Genomic DNA, 25,078 nt, shown 5'->3' on the forward strand with positions numbered 1-25,078 from the left:
TTCTGTCTGCCAAAAGATGACCTCAAGCAAGGGAGAGACATTGTCCTGGAGTCTGTAGGATGAGGAGGCTGGAAGAAGAATAAAGAATGCTTCTTTTTCTAGTATAAAAACTTGGCTGTTCAAAAGAACCTAGAGATGGCAAGATCAAAATTAATCAAAGATGGTTGTCCTTCATACTCTGTGCACCTAGGACCCAGAGATCTTTGCTGCAGGAGTTGTCAGTAAAAGTTTGTGTGCTTTCAGAAAGCAGCAAGGCAAATTCTTGGGGATTACCATAATCAGTTCTGAACTGATTTTTCACTGCTGAAGTCACTGTCTGGTTTGGGTCCCATCCACAAAATAAGTCTGTGTGATGAGACTTTGATACCAGCCATGGAACAGAGATCACTGTTCATCTGACTTGGAATCAAGTGCAGGTGGAATCACAGCCCTGTTTTGATTGTGGATTTAGCATCAGGGAGAAAGGACAATGCTGATGTTGTGGATTGAACACCAGTTAGCAGCTGCTGCCTTGCTGCATCTGCTTCCTTCCTTCCTTGGCCTGTTTCCAGGGATGCTGGATACTCAGTACTGCCTATCTTTTCACCTGAAAGAGCTGCCATTTTGGCTCTCCCATTTTTTTTTTCTTCAGCTGTAGCCCTCTGTGTTTATATGCAACTGAACTTTACCTCTTAGAGAGGAAGCATGTGAAGGAAAAAGAAGAAGTGCAAATGTACCTAGATCTTCTCTCTTATATGCCTGTTGTCACATTCCTGCTCTGACTGATTTCTGAGCTTTTCAGCATTTTCATTTCTCTGGGGTAGATGGTAAGAGCACTGGATTGTGCTAATGTGTAAGTTTGGGGCTGGATTCATTCTCTAATTAAAACTTTGGAATTCAGAGGGGAAAGTAATCAGCTGAACCTAGAGAGGCTTTCTTGAGCCAGATGAAGACTCTGATTTACTCTTTATTTTTGCAACAACTGTGTCCAAAAGAGCAGACGTTCCTCGGGACTTCACTCCAGATGTTTTGGTTGCAAGAACAGAGGGACATCACCTTTGACTTTTCCATGACTGAGAGAACTCTCCTGTGGGTTTTTCTGAATGCTCCTGCTGTAGAAATCAAAGCAGAGCCAAGTAAGCTGGAGCTTGTGGTACTGACACATCACCATGTTAGTACTGGTACTTCGGCTTGCCTTTTGGCATGGGGAAAAGAAGTTCCTTCCAAATCTCTTCTGAATTTTGCAGCACTGGATTCAGATCATGCTATTAGACTGTACTGCAAGACAGGGATGCAGGGGAATGTGTGTAGGTAGGGGTTCTGTGGATTGGCAACTTGGCTGAATCAGTAGTACAGATACTTTTGGCAATTGCTAAATATGTTTGAATAGGCAGTACTAGTTGCATAGTACTGAAATAAGAGTTGGTAGCTAATATGCCTAAATTGTTCTGGGTTTTGTTTGTTCTTTTTTCCTTTCCTCCCTCCTTTGCCATTTAGGATGGTACAGCAGTTTTCAGTGGACTTTGAAAAAAGAATTGAAGGATCAGGAGATCAAGTTGATACGCTGGAACTTTCAGGAGGTGCCAAAATCAATCGTATTTTCCATGAACGTTTTCCCTTTGAACTCGTGAAGGTATTTATCCATCTTGCTGATGTGCTTTATTTTATTTCTGTTTCCTTATGATCATACTGATAGTGGTGTAGCCTAGAAAAGGTCTGATTGAAAGAATACGCTTTTAACTGTGGAAGAAATTACGTGAAATTATAATTGAGACATTTGGCTTAATTTCTAGGATTGGACACTGAGACATGTAAGAATTCTAAAATAAAATAATTAGAATAGAATTACAGCCCCAGTTCATACTATTTTCTGTGCTCTCCTGTTGTTTTATCACAAATGGCATCTTTCTTTGGTTAAAGGGGATAGGCAAATAGTTACAGTTGGTAAATTTGACTTGTGTTCAAGTAGCTGGTGTCTATTAAAATGAGAGTTATGGAAAATAGCCCTTTAGGTCCCTTCCAACCCAAATCATTCTGTGATGGTTGACTTAGGTAATGACCCTTTTATTTGCGACAACACTGACTTCTCTTCCAGCCAGCTGCCTTCCAAGAAACTTAAAGAAAAAATTTATAACTTCATAATTGAGACAACTCTTCTCTTAAATTTAGTTGAAAACTGTAGAATGGGAAGGGGAGGATAAACAGATCATAATCACGGAAGTTGAATCACTTGAGAAACCAGGCTTAAAAAAAAAAAAACCTGGAGTCTTCCAAATCCTGGTTTTGGCTTACTTTGTCAACTCTTCAAAATCATTCCAGCTGTTGGTATACCTGGAATGGAAGAGGGTGTGATTTTCAACAATATTTATTGCTGCCTGTTGCCTTAGTTCTAAAACACTTTAAAATACTTACGCATTGTTTGGTGTAATTAGAAATTACTATTTTAACAGCTGAACTTGCTTGTCTTATGGTTATAGAGGGAGAGGGGATATTTTCTGTTTTGTTGAAACCTTCCCCTGATGTTTTCTTGTGTGCTTCTGTTCCTCTAGATGGAATTCAATGAGAAGGAACTGAGGAGAGAGATAAGTTATGCCATCAAGAATATACACGGGATCAGGCAAGTGCTCCCATGTTTTCCTTTCTGGTCACATGGTACAGGTGGAATATCTTCCCAAAGCATTGCTTACAAGCTTTGTTGTTCTCAGAGTTTTGGGAAATGTGTTTCTTCTTGTGTTACTGGATTGGTAAATTCTCAGATGGTTGACCCTGGTAACCGTGGTGCAAGATTTGAACTTTTCTTGCCGGATTGCTAGAGAGGTCTTGATTTATCACAGTGAACTGATTTTTGGGTGTGCTTTTATAGTTTAGTTTTTCTCATATAATTTATCTGCTAAGGTAGACCTTGGAGAAGAGTGTTTGAAAGAGAAGCAAGGCCCATTTGTTTAGAACTGGGTCTGTGGGGTAGCTGTTAATAGATCCATTTACTCTGCAGTGACCAGCTGTGAAATTCTCCACGTCAGACTCTGAGTAGCAAACCTCATTTTCTGGTGTGAGTGAAAAGTGCAGCCATAGGATTCCTATGGATTTGCCATGGATTGTGCATGGAGTGCTTGCAGCTGCCACTCAGAGTCTCTAAGGTTCGATGCACTGCTGCTGAGGCTTTGCTGCATTATAGCAGTACTCCTTAAGAGTTCTTACAGTCCTCTTGAAGGAGTTTGATCTTTCAAGCATGTTTTTACTTATATTCTTATATTCTGACTATATTTTTACTCAGAATGACACTTCCTTTGAGAAAAGCAAATTTAGTTCTGTAGAAGTCTGTTTGCGTAGGGATTGTTATCACTCAGCTCTGAAAGTGAAGATTTGAGCAATTTAGTAAAAAAAAAAAATCTTCTTTGCCTGGTGTTTTTATTACTGTCTTACATATTCTTTTATGTCCACAGAACAGGTTTGTTCACTCCAGATATGGCGTTTGAAGCCATTGTTAAAAAACAGATTGTTAAGCTGAAAGGACCTTGCTTAAAAAGTGTGGATCTGGTGATGCAAGAGTTAATCAACACTGTCAAGAAGTGCACTAAAAAGGTAGCTTGCACATAGATCTGGTAATGTAAGTAAAATGTAATGTTATAGTACATAATATAAAGGCTGTCTTGCATTTTATGGTGCTGTAAGAGATTCCTGATTGAGTCACTCATTGGATAGAGTAGGACTTCCTCAGGTAATTAATTACAACTTCTGCAAAGTGCTCAGAATAATGTAACCACGGAAAAGTTAGGTTTTTTTATTCCTTTGTTTTTATTTTTATGGTGAGAGGTGTTTTTGAGTCAAGAGATGCCCTCAGTTTCCTCCTTAAAACCATGTTTTCACTTCTTAGCTGACTGCCTGCTTTTGCAGTCTTACCTGTCCATCTGCCTGTCCCACCATCCCAGTGCAGGGTACCCCATAATAGCAAGTACAGGAGTGATTCTGGGATGTGAGCACAGGTATGATGAGGTTGTTGAGAAGTATTCTATTGCATTTTTTCTAAAAAAAACCACCAATTTTTTATATCAAAGGAGATATTTCTTGAGATCAGAAAGGCAACATAGAGAAGCAGATTTTCTGGTATGTTTCAGCAGAGTGTCCAGGTTTTTTTCACTTTTGTCAAAGTCTGGAAGACTTGTCACTTAAAGTAACTGTGCAGATGCTCTTCCCAGTGGTATTTGCCAAATTTACCACTGTATCTTGCTTTTTTCAGTATTGTTATGTAAAGATGTTGCCACAAGGTGGAGCCTTTAAAAAACAAGACATTTGGAAATCATTTCAAGCACCACTCTGGAATTAGGCCCAGTAGAAGAGAGAGAAACCTCACCCCAGATAGTCTGTGTTTCATATGTCCAAAGTGTCTCTTCCTCAGTGTTCCCTGGAGGAAAAGAACAGCAACAATCCCAGGGTTTAGGTCTCTGCAGTCCCTGAACAACAGCAAGTAAGGCTTGCTTTGCAGTGTGCTTAACTTCTAGTCCTAAGCCTTTATAATACTTGCTTTCTTCCAAAGAGGAAAGCTGGAGGCTCCCCTGTTTGTATTCCACTGAAGCCTCTCTGCAGGTGTAAATTTCTATTAATTTTCTGTTTCAGTTGGCAACATATCCAAGGTTGTGTGAGGAAACAGAAAGAATTGTTGCTGGCTACATTCGTGAGAGAGAAGAGAAGACCAAGGACCAGGTGAGAATAAATAGGAGCTATGACAGTTTGGGGAAGTGTGTGAGGGAGAAGAGTTCTTACATCCAAAGTGCAGTAGGACAGTGAAAGATGTTATATTTTTTTAAATGGTCTGCACATTGTAGAGAGGAAGAAAAACTGCTTCTTTACCACTGAGCTTTGTCAGAGACTAGAATTGTTACAGAAAAGTTAAATAGTGTTGTCTTGCTCCTGTGCCAGTGTGCCAACTTGTTATCTGGGCCACTAGAGCTGTTTGTGGGAAATCAACATTGATTAAACAGATGCACACAGGAATAGCTTATTTCTACTTTGTTTCAAGGTGTTTATAACATACCCATACCATGCGCCCACCCCTCACCGTAATTACAGTGAGGCTCACAAACAATTGTACTGGGCCCCATGAGGGAGTGACAAGCTTTCCTTCAAGTTCAAAAAAAAGCTAAAAAACAAATTAAAATTCAGAAACATTTGGTCAAAGCATTCATCACTTAGCCATAACATTCCAAATCCAGGAAACTGCAAATCTGAGATTACATGTGAGAAAATCCAGTGAAAGGGATTTGGAATTGTCTGGAGAGTGCAGAAATATTTGGGGAAGAAGAGCTCAGCAGAACTCCTAAGATGTTCTGGACTCCTGACTCTCTAGTCCTATCCCTGTGCAATTGAGGGAGCTGTGCAGCACATCCTGCTGCTTTAATCTGTACTGCGAATGTAGTCATAAAAAAAATCAACCAAAAAAATTTTAGCTAGGTTTGTACTTGCAGGGAGTTCGAGTCAGAACACTGTTATCCCAAAATTTTGGAGAAGATACAAGTTGTTTAAAATAATTGAGTTTTATTTTCCTGTTCTTCATTGTATGCACATATCTATTTCTCAGAACAAAGAACAAAATATCAGCTTTCTGTAAAATGCCAAAAATTGACCACATAGGTTATTGTCACGTTCGCATCATTATTTATGATGTTAGCAGTTATCCTTAATAAATCAAAACACTAGTGAGAATGTTTTTAGAGGTAAGAGATGGAGCAAAAACATAGTGGGGATTTGAGTCTAAGTGAGGCATCTAATATCTTCTGGGAATTGTGAAGAATTTGGGATGATGCTGTATTTTAGGAACTGTGTAGAAATAAGGTTGAAGAGATGAAATGCCACCATTTGGTAACAATAGGTTCTTTCCTTGCTCCCTCTGATAAATGGAAGTCTGAAAAGACAGGGGTGAAGTGCAGTCTTATGCATATTCCAGAGCCTCTTGGAGGGTGGAAGGGAATTTTTTGTTGATATCTTAGCAAGTTCTTTGCTGAGTTAGATTGTCAAGGTTGAATCAAACTATTTGTGGGCTGCTGAAAGACTGACAAGTGATAAGTACACAAATCATTGTGTTACTTTGTTGATAGCCCATCTCTCAATCCAGTTGTGCACACCAGAATGGCTGGACTGGACATTTTCTGGGCCAGGACTGGATTATTTATCACTTCTTTGTGTGGTTTATAAAATGTTGGTACCTGGATTTTAGGTTTAAGGTTTAGGCTCCTTGCTGGCTTGACTGGAATGCTCCAGATAGACAGAATTTGCTTAACTTGCAAAATGCAGAGCTGGAATCTATGTTATAAGATTAGTAAAATTCTCTCTGCCTGTGTATGATTGATCTTAATAGAATGGGCAAGGGCCAAGAAGGTAAAAAATGAGGTCTGTTAGGAAAAAAAGTAGGAAGAGGGAATAGGAATTCTGTAGTCTAACTTATTAAACAAGCACAGAAACAGAAGCGGTGAAATTTAGAAAATATTGGTTTTGGCTTGAACAATTATGAAAACAATATTCAGTAATGCAGAGAACTCAAGAGTTCTGTTTTTTTTCTTCCTTCCTTTTCTTCAATCTCTCTCTTCTACCTTACCCATCCTATTCTGCTCTCCTGTCTCCCATAACAGATGCTGCTGCTCATTGATATCCAGGTTTCTTATATCAACACCAACCATGAAGATTTCATTGGCTTTGCGAAGTAAGTACATGGAAAATTTGTTATAAAAACACTGCCAGGCTTTTTTGTTTATTTGCTTGGTATTTTTATTATGCTCAGAACACAAGTCCTGAAGTATGACAGTGAAGATCCAGGCTGCAGACTCCCAGACATACAGGACCATGCTCTTTCTCAATAGCCACAATGTTGAAGTCTGTCCCAGTTGCAGGGGAGTCTTCACCCAGTTCACAAGCCTGGTTTCACTGAAGCTGGAACTTATGTCTTGGTCTGGAGTCACAACGCATTTCAGGACACATAAATGGATATTGGTGGTCTTTCCACATTGTTATTAATGCATACTTTGGGAGCTGTGATTCTGTGTGAAATAGTTTTGCTCAGAATAATGGATGTCACTGAATTAAAAGTGTGCCTGCTGTTTGGCTGCAGAGAATAATAGTAGCAGAATGCCCTGCAGGGCCTGGTTTGACGTTCTCCTTGCTTAATTGAAAAGGCTGTGAGAATATTTTCCAGAATATTCTCCCTCAGCTTCCAGCAATTTGTGCCTCAGGGATTTCATACCAACATTTTGACACTAGTAAAAACATTGAAGATGTCTTCACTCTTTGAAGAATAAATGTTCCTTCAGACACATTCATGCCGTATTTGCCATAACAGTGATTGGAATCACAACAGGTTTGGGCCATGTGAGATGCTGGCAACAAATTTTGGCACCACAGTAGTATTTGACTGTGGCCATTTCTAGCTAGCAGTGTGAAGGAAGGTGCACATCTTTGGCAGTGTGCCTTGAAGGTTTAAAAGATGGAGTTCAGTGAGCTGAGAGGGGAGAAGGCAAAGGCAGGCACTGTTTATGTGTTTGGTTTGAGCAACTTTCTCTAGAATTGTTTGTGGGTCCTAGATATCGTTATCAGTTCTCCTGACAAATAACAGGATGTTGTAGGAATGGTGGCTGGCCTTCTAGAGGTCAAGATAACAACCTGCCTGCTATTTACTACTCTTCATCCTTTTCTGACAGGAAAAAGGCTGCTAAAAACACTCCCTGTATATTCATGGTGTGTGTTGTGACCTTGGGAACTCACATAGTCCCACCCCCGACTCAGAGGAGGGTCTATGCTGAATTCAGACCGGGCTGCTCAGGATTTTGTCCAATCAGATCTGGAGAATTCCCAAAATTGGAGATTCTCCAGCATTTCTATGCTAGCCTGTTCCAATGCTTGCCTTGCCTCACTATGAAAAGACTTGTCCTTGTATCAGGTTGAAACTTTCCATATTTTAGTACTGGCTCCTGGAGTTCCAGGTGTATCTGTAGCTGTTTCATTATGTTTCTCCCCTGGAAAAATTCCCCTCATGGGTGCTGCTCCTGCAGCCTCCATGGTCCTTGCTGCTGTGTCTTTACAATTCCCAAGTTAAATTTCTTGAGAAAGATGCTTCCTCTTTTGTCAGCTGAGATCTGGAGATCCCCAAGTGCTGTGTGTGGGGTGTAAGCAGCTAACAAGTGACTCTTAGCTTAAGTTCACTGGTAAGTTTAAGCTAGGATTTCTCTAGGTTGGAACAGATGAGAAGGAAAGTAGCCTTGTTGACTTCTGCCCAAGTAAAAGAGAAAATTTGGATAGCAAAGAAAAATTAAAAAAATATTCACTAATGAGACAAATGGGAGAAAATACTAATTTGAAACTATGAGTGTATTATTGTTACAGCAGTTCTGTTAGAACTGGAAAATGAAATAAGTTGGGTAGCACAGGGGCTTACGCAGTATCTGAACATCCTGGACTACAGATTCCCCAGATTCCCTGGTGTTTCCTTTCCTCTGCTGAGCCTTCTGGCCTCTTGTCTCGTGCAACTGCAGTAGCAGTGTAATTCCTGTCAACCTTGGTCATAAGAATGAGAGCACAAACCACAAACTTCCCTGCAGCACTGCAGGACCTGAGACAGGTACAGTGCAATGTGAATTGTCTTGAGAGGGATTTAACAAGGCCAGTATTTAGAACAAATTTGCATAGCTATAAAATTGCAAAATCTTACAATATTAATGTTTGTCTTTTTTGGAAGAACAAATGGCAAAATTCTGGGCTTGGGTTTGTTTCCAGTTGGTATAACTCAAGAACAGCTACATGCTTCAGTCTGCATGAAGAGTAATTTGTTTTTAGATCATTAAATAGAGGACTAATTGCTGGGCTATTTCTAAAAGGTATGGGTTTCTTAGTATGATGTTAATGGTATAATTAGCTTTTCTAAATTTAGATAAAATTAAGAGAAAATTTTAAAAATTTAAATAAATTAAATAAATTTATTTAATTTATGATATAAATGTGATAAAATTAAGAAAAAAAAGAAAATTTAGATGGTGCACCAGGGACATGCAGTGTTGTTTGGTCAAAAAGATCAGGATTATCAAGCTAAACACAGTGAGTAGGCACAAGGAATAAACATCCTTGTGGATCTTCTCCCAGACAGCATGTGGACTGCTGGTTTGATGGTGTGGTCCAAAGGACAGGATCAGAATTTGTACTAGGGTTGAGTTGGGTGCTTTATCAATTCTTTGGAGCAGCAGCTGTGCACCAAGCAGCAGGACTGGCCACAGGCTCTGGTCCCAGCTCACCTCTGCCTTTCTCTGTCAGAGCAGCCTTTGGAGCTGCTGGCATATGGATGCTTCTGTCTTCAGTGAATCAATGCCTGGTGAAATGGTATAATCTAATCCAAACAAAGCTTCCTGTCACCAATGAAGTGCTGGTGGCTGAGTAGCCAAAGCCTGCTCTTGGAATGCATTTCTTCTTCTTTCCAGCAATATTTTAATTTTGTGGCCTAACACAAACCGCCACATAATGCAAATGCTTTTAGAATTAATGGCAACTTGTTTGGTTTTGAGACAGGAGTGTGTTTTGTTTCAGGAACTGGGATTACCAAAGTTCAAGAATTGAGCAAAATATATTAAATATGGTTTAATTTCAAATGTGTTCTATTCTTACAAGATTTCAACTTTGAACCAGTTTATGAAGGCTTCATCCTTTGGTTATATTTACACCCTCAAAGTGCATATAAATATTAGAATAATATCCAAAACAAACTGTCAAGACAAAGCTATTAAGGAGCCTCCAGCAGGGGAGGATTTTGTTGTACTGCTCTAAATAACAGAAATGGCTTGCTTTTTGTCTCTTCTGAATATTTATAGAGGCTGATGTTTCCAAAGTTACCCACATGAGCCATAATTTCTCTGTGCTTTTAGTAACCTTTACCAATGCAAGAAGGATGTTGTTGCAAAGGAGGTGATTGGTAGGAGCTGTCTGCTGTGCATGTCCCTTCTGTCCTTAGCAGGCAAATATCATCAGGTAGAAAAGCAGTTGAAATATGCATATATATGCAATGATTTTCCTGTGTTTCTTTTGCTATGTTAATCTAGCTTTCTCTGCTGGAATCAAAAGTAACTATTACTGCTAAAATTATTCCTCAGGAACTGGCTTAGTTCAAGTTTCCTCAGCATAACTCTTTTCCTCTGCTTCCCTTAGTGCCCAACAAAGAAGCAGTCAGGTTAACAAAAGTGCAGTGGGAAATCAGGTAGGCACCTAACAGAGAATGGATAATGGCATGTGCAAGTTAATCCAAGCTGTTTGGTTTTCTTGGCTGCATTTTCTCTTTTAAGTGTATCATTTACCTTTGTTTGCTTCAAACATACATAAATGTGTCCTCATTGCCTTGTTTTGCTGAACTTTTCAAAGCCACCTGACTTCCATTGTTATCATCATTTGCTGTTTAGCATTTCTGCTGCTGCTTGCACTGCTGGTGAGTGTCTTCCCTCCCATGCTGTTCAGTGCCTTGAATCCTCATGTTACACATCGGTGTTTTGTCATTAATCGCAAACTTGTGAATTTCAGAATCCCAAATGCTGGTGAGTACTTGCCTGTGTGTGCTTTGTGTGTTTTGCTACTCCTGATGTGTTCACAGCTGAACTGCAGTGAAGGGCAAATCAGCAAGCAAATGTGGATTTGCCTTTACCTCTTCTGAAACCTTTCAGCTGACAATCACACAGTTGCTGACTGTGTACCATAGGCCTTTCTCAAAATAAACAAAGAACAAATGGTTGATGGTCTCAGATTAATTAGTATCTTCACTGAGATTCTTTAATGAAATTGTTTGTTTCTTTTTGTCACGTAAGAATATGGGATTGATTCTGCAAGGTGCTTGGTGCTCCTGAGCCTGCCTTCCCTCTCTGCTTTTGTGTGGTTCAGGTGTTCTCAGTACTTGGCAGGATGAGTCCTCTTCTTAATATGAGATGAAAATAAGCAAAATGCTACCATTTGGAGAGTTTTTGCTCACTTTGAGGTTTTTGCAAAGTCTTAAACAGAAAAAAAATTGTTATGGAACTAGTACATACTTGAGAATGAAATAAAAAATAGTAGTAAAAATAAGATGATGAAATTTTATTTAATTACCAGTATTGAATATCTTCCTGATGTTTTCACATGTGATTTGGTCAGACAATGCTCAGGAGGTTTCAACTCCTGATCAAAGTTTTCAAATGTGACAACTGAGTTTAGATCCAAATGATAAACCTGAAATTTCAGACAGTCTCCTATTCTGCTGCTGTTGTAGACAAGAGCTCTTGGCAAGAGTTCTAGTCATCATTTTGGAGCTAGAAATTCAATCTCTTCCTCTCACCAAGAAATTGCTAGTTATTTTCAGGATATTTCCTAACATATTCCAGCAACTTCTTGGATGCGATGGTTCCCCACAGCCTGACCAGCATGAGTGGCATTTTTGGTATAATATATGGTTTGGATTAAAATGAAAAAAACCCCTGGAAGGTCTAAACACTGCAATGGCTTCAAAGAGCAGCCTCTCCCCTCTGAGGAGAGATTTCCTTCTTATCTAGCTGTGCCGGAACATGTGTCAAACACAACGACTGTCATCACTTTGGAGTGTCCCATAAAAGGAAAAGCAACCAATTATCTGGCTCTTCAAAAATACACAAATAAAATGGATGATTTTTTAATTGAGTGAATGTTTTCTCTCCAAAGAAGTGAAGAAAAAGCTTGGCGTTTTAAATGCAATGTTGAAACTTGGTTACTTGTGGTATAAAGGACTTTGCTGAACCTTTTATTGTAGAGATAATAAACAGATGTTTGTAAGTTGATTGTTTGGAGTTGAAAAGAATGAGAAAATGTTTCTGAAATAAAACTTCATTTTTGCAATTTGCTATTTCAGGGAACCAATCTACCGCCTTCAAGGCAAATTGTACGAGCTAAGTTCTGTAAGCTTTATTGTTGCTTTTTCATTTAGCTTCTCAGAGGGCAAAATTTGTCTCTAACTCATTGGTTTGTCGAATACTTGCTGCTGAAACTATTTAATGTTAAGCTGTCTTGTCTGTAACACTTCTTCAACAAAGTGTAGTTGCAGTTCATCACTTAACTGCTACTAACCTGCTGTTACCAGTCTGAACTAGTATAACTTAAAATATTGTAGAAGACTTTGCATCAAATTAATATTTTTGTAGTTTAACAAGTTTCTCAAACTAAAATGACTAATTGGTGTTTATTTTATTATAAAACTGGAAAGCAGTTTTTATCTAAGTGCCTCTATTCATAGTAAACCTCTCTTTGTAAGGTGGGCAAATAAGTTTCTGGTAACCAAAAGGAAACATTAGCTCTGGTGTAAATGAACATGCTGTTTATGGATACAGGTACTGTTCTTGGTGGTTTGTTTATGTCAAGGAATTACTTTGGATAGAAAAATGAGTTTTATGAATGAAAATATTTAAAGCCTTCTTAACATTCTCTTCGTAGCACCAGGAGGAGCAATATATCGCGGACAGACTCTTTTCTAACCCTTCCACTTCATGAGTAAATAAATATGTGAATGTCTTTAATATTACTAATTAGAATTAATTGTCTAAACTGCAGTTAATTTTATAACAAGTTACTACCGGTTCAGTAATGGTAAGGTGTAAGAAATAAATTTCTGTATTCTGTGTATTCTTTGGCAATATCTGTGTTAAAAACATACATTTTTTCAGTTTGTTGCTACATCATCAAATTCTATTAGTTATCATTTTAAAGTAAACTTATATTCGGTTATGGAAAGAGACAGCACTGACTTTAGCAGCAGTTGAATTGCACCCTTTGGGGAGATCAAGATCACTGAATTTTCCCAAAATAGTGGGATGCTCATTTGCAATAGTTTGCTTTTCTTTTTTAGTAGCTTGCTTTGGGCTGGAATGATGCAGATAACTATTAACTATTTCTGTGTATCTTGGAAATAAGATGAGCCAGCAACACCTTATTTTTGGACAATAATGCAAATTCCTCTTAGCATGTTTTTCTCCTTTTTCCTCTACTACTAATTTATCCTCTCACACTTAATCTTTGGCCTTTTTTTGTTTGTCTTTTCTTTGCTACCGCCTGAGGTTTTGACCTGACTCCACAAAGTTTCTTTTTAAGCCACAGGTTAGTCTGTCTTCTCATTTGCTTGGAGTAATCTGTGCAATGCTTGGTTTTACACAGCACAACCGCAGGGCTTGGCTCCTGAAAGCTGACCCACTCTTAATTGTGTATGTTGTGTGCTGAGATTTGTTTTGGTGACTAAAATTCAATGTTTTAAACTCCCCTTGAGGATAAAGCTTTAAAGATGAAGGTGTCATTGCTCCATGAGCCCAATTGGTGTGTGTGAGAATACAAGACACTCAAATTATAGAGGTTTATATATATTTATAGGAGATTCTGTCCTTCAGTGGTAAAATCCTCTGCTGTGCTTGAAGTAGTCCTATAACTGGAGATGGGGCTTAATGTGAACTGTGAGTTTCAAGGCACTGTCCATGTGATGTGGAGGTTTAGGTCTGAGGAGTTTGTTTGACCTGCCTCTCTTCAGTGTTACACCAACGATCTGATTAATTTCTTCTGGACACAAGTAGCATTCAGACCCTTGAACTTGGCTTGAACTATAGTCCTAATAAGTAACTTTTCCCTTGTTACCCCCTTTTTTATTTTTTCTTTTTTCTTTTAATCCTGCTTTGTAGCATACTTTGCTGTTTCTTTTCTTCAGGTATACTTAAATTCTATTATCTTGCATGACCCAGGAAAAAAATGCTTGTAGAATTTTTTTAAGCAACCAGATGGAAATGGAGACTTGTGCCATAGTCAGTGAGGTGGTCATAAAAAAGCATGACAAAGCTGTTCTGTTAAGAAATGTCAGTATTTCTATGAAAGAGGTGGTGCCCATGAACTAACACATTCAAAAATATTTCAAAATTCAGCAGCATGAGACCTGCTGGTTTTGAATTTTCACTTTATCAAGTCTGGAGGAGTATTGCTGTTCTAAATGGCCTTTATTTATTCTTTTAGGTTAATATTCCTTCATGTTTGACTTACCTCAGTCTTTGTTTAACTATATTTGGAAGTATATTTCAGTTTTTTACCCTGGAGAGCTTTGCTCCAGTAAAGACAAAATTTTTCTTTAAAGCAGACATGTTTTTAGGACTTCAGCCTCTGTCACTAATTTTAAGTTATGCAATACACTGTGCAGTCATTTGTAGGGAAGCAGTGTCACAAGATCTCGGTTATGTTCAGTATCAGAGCAGATCTGATCAGTTTATGCTGGAACATTTGGCAAATTGCAGTGAAATGCTGTAGTACATTTCCCCTCTAATACGTTACAGCTTCTGTAGTGTGAGGATCTTCATGACTGAATCCAAAGAACCAACAGCTTCTAAGGATGCCTCCCTGAGTAGGTTTTGTAATTTTTATTCTCTCAATGTGCTTACTGTTCGGTAGCACATGTTGTAATGACTGTGGTTGGAAGATGGAGTAGTACTGGGAGTTGTGTTTTGTGCTCAGAATTATTTCAGTGGGGTTACATAACACAACTTTAATGGTGTTACATTAACAATTACTGCTGCTTCTGTTCTGTATCCAGTCACATGATTCTCACTCTTGTGTTTCTGTCTGCCCAATTTCATGTATCTCTCTTATCTTGAAGTCATCCTTCAAACACTTCTTTAGAGAATCCACAAGTGTCCCATTTCTTTCAATATATTTCTTTTACAAATGCCTTATTTGATTTAGTGCAATTAAAGTCATGCAGCAACATATAAAATGTGCTTATTGTGTCAAATCCTGCTTTCCTGTTTCTCCATGAAGTGGTGTAGAGTAAGAACAACAAATATGATTTGGGTTTTGTGCAGCTGAACTATGAGAAACTGATTTCCTTCTGGCTTGTTCGTGTGCATTCAGAGGCTCTGAGTTTCATTTTTCAGTCACCCAGATTAGGTATCAGGATCCTGAAGGAAGGAACTGTGTCATCTCTTGTTCATCCTGTGCATGGAGTCCAGCTACCGGTCAGAATATTGTCTCCAGTAGCTTCTGGCTGTGCCCATGTTTTTCACCTTCCTGAGGTTCATAACTTATGTCACTAACATCCGCTCTGCACAGAATGACATTTAGAAACATGATAGAAAAGAGTGAAATGGATCTCTTAGATACAACCCAATGAGAAAAAGAGCTAGTGAGAGCAATAATGAAACACAGTGCTTTCATTTTTCAAGCTGAAGTGCTGTAAAACATAGCTAAGACAACAGTTAAAAAACCTGCAAAATAATAACTCTCTATCAGAGTTTTTTGAACTTTGAAAGTGCCTTTGAAAATCTTACCATATTATTGCCTGTGGAAGAACAGTTCTAAAATATAGCTGGAGTCTAAGGTGTCATTCAGCTTCTCTGGAAAGTGAAACTATGTTCCTTAATCTCACTTTTTCTTGCATTACACCTTGATCCACACACCTCCCTCTCCTTTACGTCCAACACTGATGCTGAGTCTTCTATAAGTGTAGCTTTTTGGAGTTAACAGGATGTGCCTGGGAAATGGGAAAACTCAATGAAAAGGACATGAGGCTTAGCACATTAAGCTCATCTTCTCCCTCTTGGTGTCCCCTGGAACAGCTTCCTAGCACTTCAGATTGTGATGACCTGTTGTAGACTCCACTATATTTTAGAGAACACAGAACTCTGTTTTCCCAGAGGGGTATAGATAAACAAGTCTAGAAATTTCACATGAAAAACACACACCCAGAATATTGCTGTAGGTTGGTGTCCTGCTCTTCTGCAGGGTTGTGTGGAAATGACAGCTGGATCTAATCCTTAGCACACAGGATTTTTGAGGAAACTACTGGCAAATTCCTTAATTTATGAACCAGTGACCAGAGATTGTCCTAGCAAGTCAGCTTGTTTCTGTCCACACCCTGTGATGGTTGCACATTTTTGGGGAGATGTCTTGGACTGGAGCATGACACGATTTGTACCTTAAAAGTATTGATATCTTCAGTGCTTCTTAAGTGGTTTGTATAGTTTAGTTTTTAAAATGTTGGCTTGGTGTGTTCTGAGAGCTCTACCACAAATGCCTTCTTGTCGAATTGAGAAAATGGGACTCTTACTAAGCTGTTACAGAGCCTGTGGTAATGGTGAGGAAGAGGATGGAATAAGCACAGAGTGCCCATCCCATCCCATCCCATCCCATCCCATCCCATCCCATCCCATCCCATCCCATCCCATCCATCCCATCCCCTTTAAGGTTCTTGAACCTGCTGCTTAGGTGTTCCTGCCTGGTTTGCTTCTGGAAACCACCTCTTTATCTTCACTGACATCTGTGTCCAAATCTTTTAGCTTCCCTGAGATATTTCTCCAAAATATTTTTCTCCAGACCAGGTGCTGGCCAGGCTGCCTGGGCTGTGTGTGGATATGGGCTTTGCATGGAGCAACATGGCATTTTCAGTTGCAGATAACATGGTTCAACAGCATCCTCTCTCCCAGCTTCTTTAGCATGGAAACATGTGCACAAGTGCTGTGAAGGATTTAGTCTGCTGCACAAATACAACTCCCCTTGCTACAGATCTATGCTCAAGTGAATGCAGAACCTTAATTTTGTTGCTTTTCCCCAATTTTTTTTCCCTTTGCTTTTTTATAGTTCACTGCAGAAAGAAGTAATAGAATTAGTTTGATTCTACAACTTGTCTTGTGGCAGCTGCCTGAAGGCCAGTACACTGGCTGTATATACGTGTTACTTGTTTCCTGTTAAAAACTTACTTCAATAAACATCACAAAATAAAATGAGGATTTGATGGGTAATCAAGTTCTTATCAATGTTTCCCTTAACTTGCACTTAGACAAGCATTACTTGTGTGTTTGTACTAACTGATGCCCCTCTCCACTCAGGTTCCCCCCCGCCAAAACCACAAATATTAAAAGTCCTGACCCACTTTTGTAGAAATCTTTGTGGAACAGGTTATTCCATCTTATCTGCTTGTGCCATACCCTTGAGTCTCTTTACAGGAATCATGTCCGGTTCTCTCATCCCTTACTGTGACTTCAGAACCAAATCAGTGCTCTCAGAGATTTTCTTACAGGCTGAAAACTTACAGCCTGTTTTTGGATCTTTAGGACTTTTCTTACACTGCTGGCCTGGTTGGTAGTAAATGGGAAAACACGTTTATCTTCCTTGAAATGAAACTGATACTCTCGATTATGTACATTTCCATACAATTTCCTGCTGTTCAGGTGCAACTTCTTTGGTTTGGCTATCAAATAGAATTCAGTCCCTTATCCTGTGCAAAACCAAAGCTGGGGTTTTTTTAGGAGCTTGCATGAACATCCAGGCTAAATAGGGATGAATTCTGATTCTTAAACTTTTATAGATGGCAAAGAATAGATGGCGAGCCATGTTCTTGTTTGTTGAGTTGTTGGTATTGGAGTTACTGGTCTTGTAAAGCCCTGTGAGAGGAATGTTGGTCTCATATATTTATTTAAATAGAGCAGGAAACTCATGTTTGATCACACAGATCAGTGCTTGTGGAGCTTGTTGAGAGGGTTCTGAAGGGCTTCTCTGAGCACTTTTTTTTGTCTCAATTTTCCATTGGCAAGTGAAGGGTGTTGCTGTGGGGAGAAAGACGGGAGCTGAGGTTCCTTGCATTTGTGATTTGGGAGGGTTCTGTGGTCTTGTTCAGAGCACGAGAGGAAGGAATCTTTGCTTTCTCATTTATGTTGGAAAACAGTGGCTGTTCCAATAAAATTGAAAGTGTCCATCTCATCTGTAAATGAATTTTCATGGTTATACTCTTCTGCTGGGGAGTTATCTCATTTCTCTTAGGTTTCTGCTGTCCCCCTTTCTCTGTGCATGGTGTAGCCTCCTGGTCTTAGTATTTATAGGTATGTCCACATCTCTTCTTTCATCTTTGGCTTGTATCTATGTTATAAAGTGTTGCTTTGCCTATTTCCTCCCTGATTTTTATTGCTGCCTAAGGTTTTTTTTTTGTCTTTTCTTTTTCTCTTCTGTCCTATGAGAAGAAAATGTCTCTCACATGCCTCTCCTTACAGCTTCCTGCCTTAATTTTAACTTAACTTTAGAAGACCTCTCTCCTTTGCCACTCCATACAACCACTTCTGAAAATCCCCAGTGTGTGTCAGAAGCCACTCACTTTACCAAAATTTAGGTGCTTTTCCTGGCATCCACTTTTAGAGATGACCTTAACAATTAGACCAGAGCAGTATAGTCACAGATTAAGTTGTGCGAGCTTTCAGAATGTGTTCATATACAGCAAATAAATATCTTCTTACCTGATCCTTGTCACACTCACACTTGCTGTAAGTACAACATTCTGATAGTTTGGCTTCTCTCTTTCTCCAACCTTCAGACTGAAAATGTAATACTCACTTCATTACTTTTTTTTTTTTTGAATGCTGCAAAACCACTTGAATTTCCCAGAGACTGAAAAAATGCACCTGTTTGTGTTTCATTTAGCAAATCTTTATTTAAAATAATGAATGCAGCAGCAGAACTCTGTCAAGTGAGTAATGAACTAAACTTGTACCTGACTGCACCTCTGCATAGGTCATCCGGAAAGGCTGGCTCACCATCAACAACATTGGCATCATGAAAGGAGGATCCAAGGAATACTGGTTTGTCCTGACTGCAGAGAGCTTGTCCTGGTATAAAGATGATGAGGTAAGGAATGAAGAACTTCTTTTTCAATTGGGGAAAACCCCAGTATTAATACAGTGTTCTGATATCAACTTGAAATATTTAATCAGTTTGTGTAAATTTGAAGGGAGAGATTGTTTTAAGGTTTTAGCTGTGTTCTTTACATTTCTGGTTTGATTCATGGGGAATGCTGACTGTCTAAGACTTCTGTTGAAATGCTGATAACAAACACAGGGTGTGGTGTGGGGTATTTTTGTTTGTTTTACTTTTTTCTTCTCTTCCTGTGATTTCCACACATTTCTTTAAAAAAGGAGAAAATCCCAGATGTTTTGAAATACTCTGCTTGTTTTCCTATCCTTCCTTTGGTTGCTCTTATACATCTACTGCAAGTTGATCATAAACTGTATGGGTAAATTTACTTCTGAAAGTAACTACAGCAATTGATTTAATGAAAACAGCTGTTCTCCAGTCTTATGTTCTGAGAGGATGAAAAGCCCATCTGCAGAGTTCTCTCTAGGTGGTTGGTGTGGATTTTCAGATTTGACAAAAAATGCACCTTCTTGGGTGATCAGTAAATCTGAGGTGAGTGATATGGAAATAAAGAAAAGGACATCCACATTGCTCACTTTGAATATATTGTTAGGCAGCTTGTCTGTTGTATTTAATGACTTTTTCAACACTGTGTGTAATGATACATTTTATCCATGACTCCAGCAGTATTTTGAAGGTTGAAACAGGATTATGTGGGCTATCAGATTTGTGGTAAAGCCTTTGTGAATTTTTTTAGGTTTGTGTTGTTTTTTGTACAAAAATAGGGCATTTTAAAAAACCCTATTATTTCCTATTTGGGTTCTTCCCTCACCACCTTTAAAAAAAAAATTGAAGTGTTTTTAGTAAGAAATCATTGATTTTTAGGGTGAACCAGTTCAATGGATGGAAGAAGCACAGGTAAAGAGAAAGCTTTAAATGAGTTCTAAAGCATCACTCAACCTTTTCATCTTATTCTAAGTAATAATCAAAACACTGGTTGATCCCAACAAAACAGGTTGATGGGGACTGTGCAAATTCATATTCTCTTTAAGCTACCATGGTGTTTTACTGCAGTGGATTCTCTGGAAGCCCTGGGGAGAGGACCTGCAGTGTATAAGGCAGAGTCCTGCAAATCCTGGATGTGGAGCTCCTTCAGTAATGCTGCTGGGGGTGGGAAGTATGCTGCTCAGAAATAGTTTCTTTTCCCCTCAGTCTGTAGCCATTCAGGATACACCTTAAGGCAGAGAGGCAAATTAGGTTAATCTTGAGGATTTTTGAGGATTTTACCCCTTGCCCTTTTATTTAAGTTTTAAAGGGATTCAAATATAGCATAACAGGAAAACCAGTGCATGTCAGACAGAGGGGAGGAGCCAAGGGACAGGTGTCAAGAGGGGAAATTTTACTCTCAGATTGCTGAAACAGAACTTGAAAAAAATGCAAAAGTGACTATGAATTTGAAAATTTGAAGCTGTTCTTTTTTTGTGATCTGCCTTGAAGTTACTAGAACTGGCTTTCTTAGGTAAGATACAGGCAACTGTAACTAAAACAAGCAATGTGACAAAACTAACACACCTGGTGTGTTTTATCTCAAGCAGTTGGAAGTGCATCCAAGATGAACTGTGGTAATATTTTTAGGTAGTTTTGGTTGTTTTTTAAAATCTGATTTTTGTTTAGTGGGAAATATAAAAATTGCTGAAAATCCTCATGGTACATCTTGTGCTGTGCAACTTTAAAAAGGAAATAGTTTTGACAATCTGCTGGGGAAAGTCACCTGGGAAGCTCATGAAAGTACTCAGAAAGAAATGGCCACTGTGTGATTTCCATATGCATATTTTAAGATAATGTCTCTTAATTGCCAAACAGTTATGTTTTGAGAGTCATGAAAATGTCAGTAGTTAATTCAGGCCATGGGAGATCACTTAGGAATTTCTTAGAGTGGTAAGAAGATAATTGCATAGGATAATAGCAGAGGACTATTCCATGCTCTGCTGGTGAAAGAAGTTGCCCCTTAAGTAGACTTTATAAAGTTATGATTTTTGTGTTTGTTTGTTTTTTGTTTTGGCTTTTTTTTTTTTTTTTTTTTGTGCTTGTTTGTTTGTTTTTGGTTTTGTGTTTTGGTTTTTTTTTTGTACTGGACCTTCTCAGTAAGACTGAAAAATCAGTCAGTCTCCTCAGCTGCTGGCTGGAGTGGCTGTGTGGGGGTGTTTCCCCCCCAGTGAGATGCACAGTCTGGTGATGTGAGAACTGATCCCTGTGTTTGTGTGTCTGGCTGTGCCCTGCGAGGTCGTGGGGAGTTCAGAGCCCCCAGCCCCTGCTCGGGCTGGCCAGGAGCCTTGCCCTGGCAGCTGGGGAAGGTGCAGGGTCAGCTCTCACCTGGCTTGCCTTGCCATGCTGAGGAGTTTGTGCCTTCTGTGCCTGTCGCCAGTGCTGCAGCAGCCGTGTACCACAGAGCTCTGACAATGTGCTTTGCAAAGCTCCAGTGCCTGCTGGGGCCTCCAGGGCTGTGTACCCCCTCTAGTGTAAGCTGAGCCTGTTTTCTAGTCTGGAATTTGCTCTGAGATCAAAATCACTAGTGGTGGCTTGCTAGTGCCGTTAGAAGGATGTAAATGCCTTTGTGAGGTGCAGCTTTATAAGTGATAAATCCATAGTAAGATGTATTTAAAGGCAAGTTGCTATGGCAAAAGATTTCAGATTTTCCTGTATGATGTCAGTATCAGAAAAGAAACAATTGTTTTCTTCACATAGTTTTGTTTGTCAAACATACAGCAGGATTTTATTCCTGGTGAGAAGGATTCAGTGCCTAAGAATGCGTTTTTAGACTTGCAGTTCTGGAAATGCCGGGTTGATGTTTGAACAGTGTGCTTAGAGCAGTTACAGTATTGGTTCTGGGAGAACTGACATGGATTAGTTTCTGATCCTGCATGCAGTTGATTCTGTTTGTAACTTTGCTGTGTGACCAGTACCATGACTTTGTGCTTTTCTACTTAAAAACCAAGCAAGGGAAGCTCTGTGTATTGGCTTTGAGGCTGCTGTAAACAAGTGCAAGACCAGCACACTCTGTGACCTCACAAATAGAGATTTATTTTGTAGAGTATTACATGTAACCCTAGCTGAAGCATTGCAAGGCACACCTACACATACAAATTATTAAATCTGAGCATTTTACTTCTCAGTTGTTACTGCTTTAAGTAACATTAACTAAGGTTCATTTGAGAGTCAACCTGCAAATCTGAAGTTTGTGAATTAGCCACTCCTGCATTAGGATGAAATGGACTTTGGGAATGTGGAATGTCATTCTAGGTTGTGAATAAAAAACCTCTTTACTGTAAAGATACGGATGCCATTTGTAAAGTGCTGTAACATTGTTACAGTGCATGGTCATAGAATGTGATTTTATTATTCTTTCTAAAGCATCCAGAGATTTCACTGGCATTATTGCTGTGCAAAGGATGCCAAGCTGGACTCTAGGATTAGAATTTCTAAAAATGTGACATTTACATTGATGGGAAAAAAAATCTCCTGTCTTCTTGTTTCCAAAGAAAATATTTCCATTCTGTTTCAATAGTAAATGATATTATTGTTAACATCCAGTGATGGATGCAGTTTTTATTATAATTTCACAGTTTGTTCCCAGTTGTAAAATGTGAGATTTGGGAGCAAACTTACAAAAATAAGGGAGGAGGTGAGAAAGTGGAAAGGGGAGAAGTTCCTCTAAGATCTGACGTTGTGTGTCTTTACAGAATGAGCTTGCCACACAATAAGCTGCTCTTGGCTTCTGTGGCGAGCAGGAATGTCAAAGAGTTTTGTACAGCAGGAATCGAGCGGTGCCTGGGAAGCAAACGGGAGGACAGAACATACGGCGGTGCCGCAGGGCTGCGGATAAATCCAACTTACTGTTAGTGAGCTCGTGAGAACAACTAGGAAAAGAGTACTATAGGAAGCACAGTAAGAATTTCAGCAGTGGGTTTTATTGTACTTGACAGGCAGTGCTGCTTTGACTCTGGGCTTGCTGACTGACCGGCCGTCTGAGGTCCAGAGGACTCTTGGCTGGAGCTGGTGCTGCAGATGCTCTGGGCTGTCAGAGCGGGGTCCCACTGGCGGCTGTCCCTCAGGCTGGGTTGTCATGCGACTGCCTGTCTGTGCCTGCTGTACAGGTGAGAGGATGTTCTGCACAGCAAGTGTAGACAGGCAGACACATGACAACTCCGTCCAGCCAGTCCCTTGGAGCCATCGCCGCTGCTGTGCAACACTTTGTGCCAGTCCACTTTGGGGGGGCGTTTGTTGGGGGGAACACACATAACAGAATTAAACTTTAAAACATTGGCAGCTGCAGAACAAGAACAGAACTTGATTTTATTCAGAAAAGAAGCTCGGTACATGAGTTATCATTGTGCTGACACATATCAGGGATGCAATTTCAACAGACTGCTCAAGCTGAACATTTGGAAAGCAAAAAGAACTGAAGCCATGGTTTATTTTATATGCAATTCGTACAGGGTTTTGCCTGCACATTGTACTCACACATAGTAATTTAACCAGATGTTTTTACTCTTCATGGAAGCACAGAAATACTGAAGTTCAAGATAAAGGATATGTTTATACAGTGCATATTTTCTAGGAGCAGATAAGTACAATAATCTGGGATGTTAAAAATAAAAATCCTTCTGTATAAATGGAGGCTGCAACTTGCACATTAACCCCCTTATAGGGAATGTGCTGGAAAGAAAACTGATTGCATTTTGGATCAATTTTGCTAATATGTGATAGCTGTACAAGTATTACGTTCCTTTTAGTATTTTGGTTTGCAAATATATTTATATATTTAAATTTTGCTTTGTCTCAAAATCTGTATTTTCTGACAAAATAAATTAACCCCATAAAACTTCAGTAACTTCTTTTCAGTCAAATATAGACTATACTAGAGATCAAAAGCATACAAATAGCATCATTTCACATCACAAGATGTGCTGCTTTGCTGAATTTTCTCTATACACTGTCTCTACACACAGTGACTGTAATCCAACTTTGCAGTGACACTTGCAGCATTTCTGGGGTATTGTTTCAGAAGGCATGAAACCCATTGGAACCTTAAAGGGGGAAAATAATAATTGTATTCATTTTCTCTACAGATTAAATGTTTCTGGTTTGTAATGGTGTTCTTGAATCTCTGTTGCTCGCTAGTGCCACCATAGGTAAGCAACAAAGTTGTGCTTTCAAACCTTTCTCAAACATACCCCATTCAGAATAGCAGCCACACAATTTTAAGTCCAGCCTGAAAACTGATTATAAATTACCAGAGATTAAACTGTTGAGATTTTATATTAAACTAATAATAAGTCAGTATGTAATTATTCAGGTGTTCTGTCTCTAATAATTTAGCCATAAAGAATAATATGCATTTCAGTTAATATACAAATTGACTGTACACGTTAAGTTTATCAATTATATGAATGAAATTTTCCTGAACCTAACAAGGTAGAATAAGATGTCTTAAATAAATGAATCAACCACAAAAAATGGCTAACTAATTCAGAGATGAAAAATTAATTCCAATGCATTAAATACTTTGTCTTTATAAAATGCTTCCTTACATTTTTATAGCTAAAAATAAAATTTTAGGAGTATGCTTTAATTTGCCATTTCTTCCTGCCTGCTTTACCATTTTGAAGAAAAACAGAAGAGGAAAATTAGAAGTATTTTTTAAAATAGATATAATACACTGATTGTTTCATAGATTTAGTCAGATTTAACTCCTGCATTTAATTGTTAAAGAAGTGAAAAATCTTTAGTCTGGAAGAAAATTAGGTCTGACTTTTGTGTTATGGATCCTTCTTGAAATAACAAAGAATTGTACAGTCAAAATAGTTGTTTACAGAATGTTGGAATAGCAGAAGTATGGATTTTCTAGAATAGGTTTTCAGTTAACAGCTGTCAGGGAGGTTGTGCTGGGAGGAAAATCGTAAGTGGGAACTTTGTGCCGTCTTTCTAATAACTGTACACAAGGAGAATTCATCAAAGAATCAGCAAAAAGCTTTACAGTTCGACAGAGGCAAGTTTGTTTTCCCTTCAGTTAATTCACTGAGTGCTGCTAGACATGACTAGATGAATATCTTCACTTGATTTCTATTTAAAAACTGAAATTCCTTGAAATTGTAGTTAACTTGCTTAAAAGGCTTAACATTTTTGTGTGCTGTGTCTGGTTGACATACTAAGTCAGTAAAGGACTTGAGAATATTTTAGAATACTCATAACAAAAAAAAAAATCTCATAATTGCCAATATTATATTTACAGAAACTTATGTTAAGGACCTGACTTTAAATATTGGTACCTTGGAAACTGAATTGAGATATGTATTCCCTCCAGTAGTGATCAGGACTCTTTATTTAAGGGAAGACTGTTATTTTTAGATACTGCTTTGCAATGCTGTGTAAAATGCAGCACAGA

The 25,078-nt window shown here is 38.8% G+C and overlaps 1 protein-coding gene across 6 annotated transcripts in view; it reads left to right on the forward strand.

The window, feature by feature from the left end:
• Positions 1 to 25,078, forward strand: part of DNM3 (dynamin 3) — a 171,731-nt gene that overhangs the window by 31,182 nt on the left and 115,471 nt on the right. For 5 of the 6 annotated variants that reach the window (XR_005953821.1, XM_041420217.1, XM_041420220.1 and 2 more), the window contains exons 8-15: positions 1,477 to 1,612; positions 2,529 to 2,596; positions 3,423 to 3,561; positions 4,594 to 4,680; positions 6,603 to 6,673; positions 10,153 to 10,201; positions 11,849 to 11,878; positions 18,514 to 18,627. Coding sequence is in view for 5 of the 6 variants with exons in the window: in XM_041420217.1 (XP_041276151.1) it covers positions 1,477 to 1,612; positions 2,529 to 2,596; positions 3,423 to 3,561; positions 4,594 to 4,680; positions 6,603 to 6,673; positions 10,153 to 10,201; positions 11,849 to 11,878; positions 18,514 to 18,627 (694 nt within the window). In the remaining variant the exon portion in view is untranslated. The remainder of the gene's footprint in view (positions 1 to 1,476; positions 1,613 to 2,528; positions 2,597 to 3,422; positions 3,562 to 4,593; positions 4,681 to 6,602; positions 6,674 to 10,152; positions 10,202 to 11,848; positions 11,879 to 18,513; positions 18,628 to 25,078) is intronic. The other variant, XM_041420221.1, reaches the window with a different exon arrangement.

This window comes from Onychostruthus taczanowskii, unplaced genomic scaffold, assembly GCF_017590055.1.
Source record: "Onychostruthus taczanowskii isolate IOZ18803 unplaced genomic scaffold, ASM1759005v1 scaffold63, whole genome shotgun sequence".
NCBI lineage: Eukaryota > Metazoa > Chordata > Aves > Passeriformes > Passeridae > Onychostruthus > Onychostruthus taczanowskii.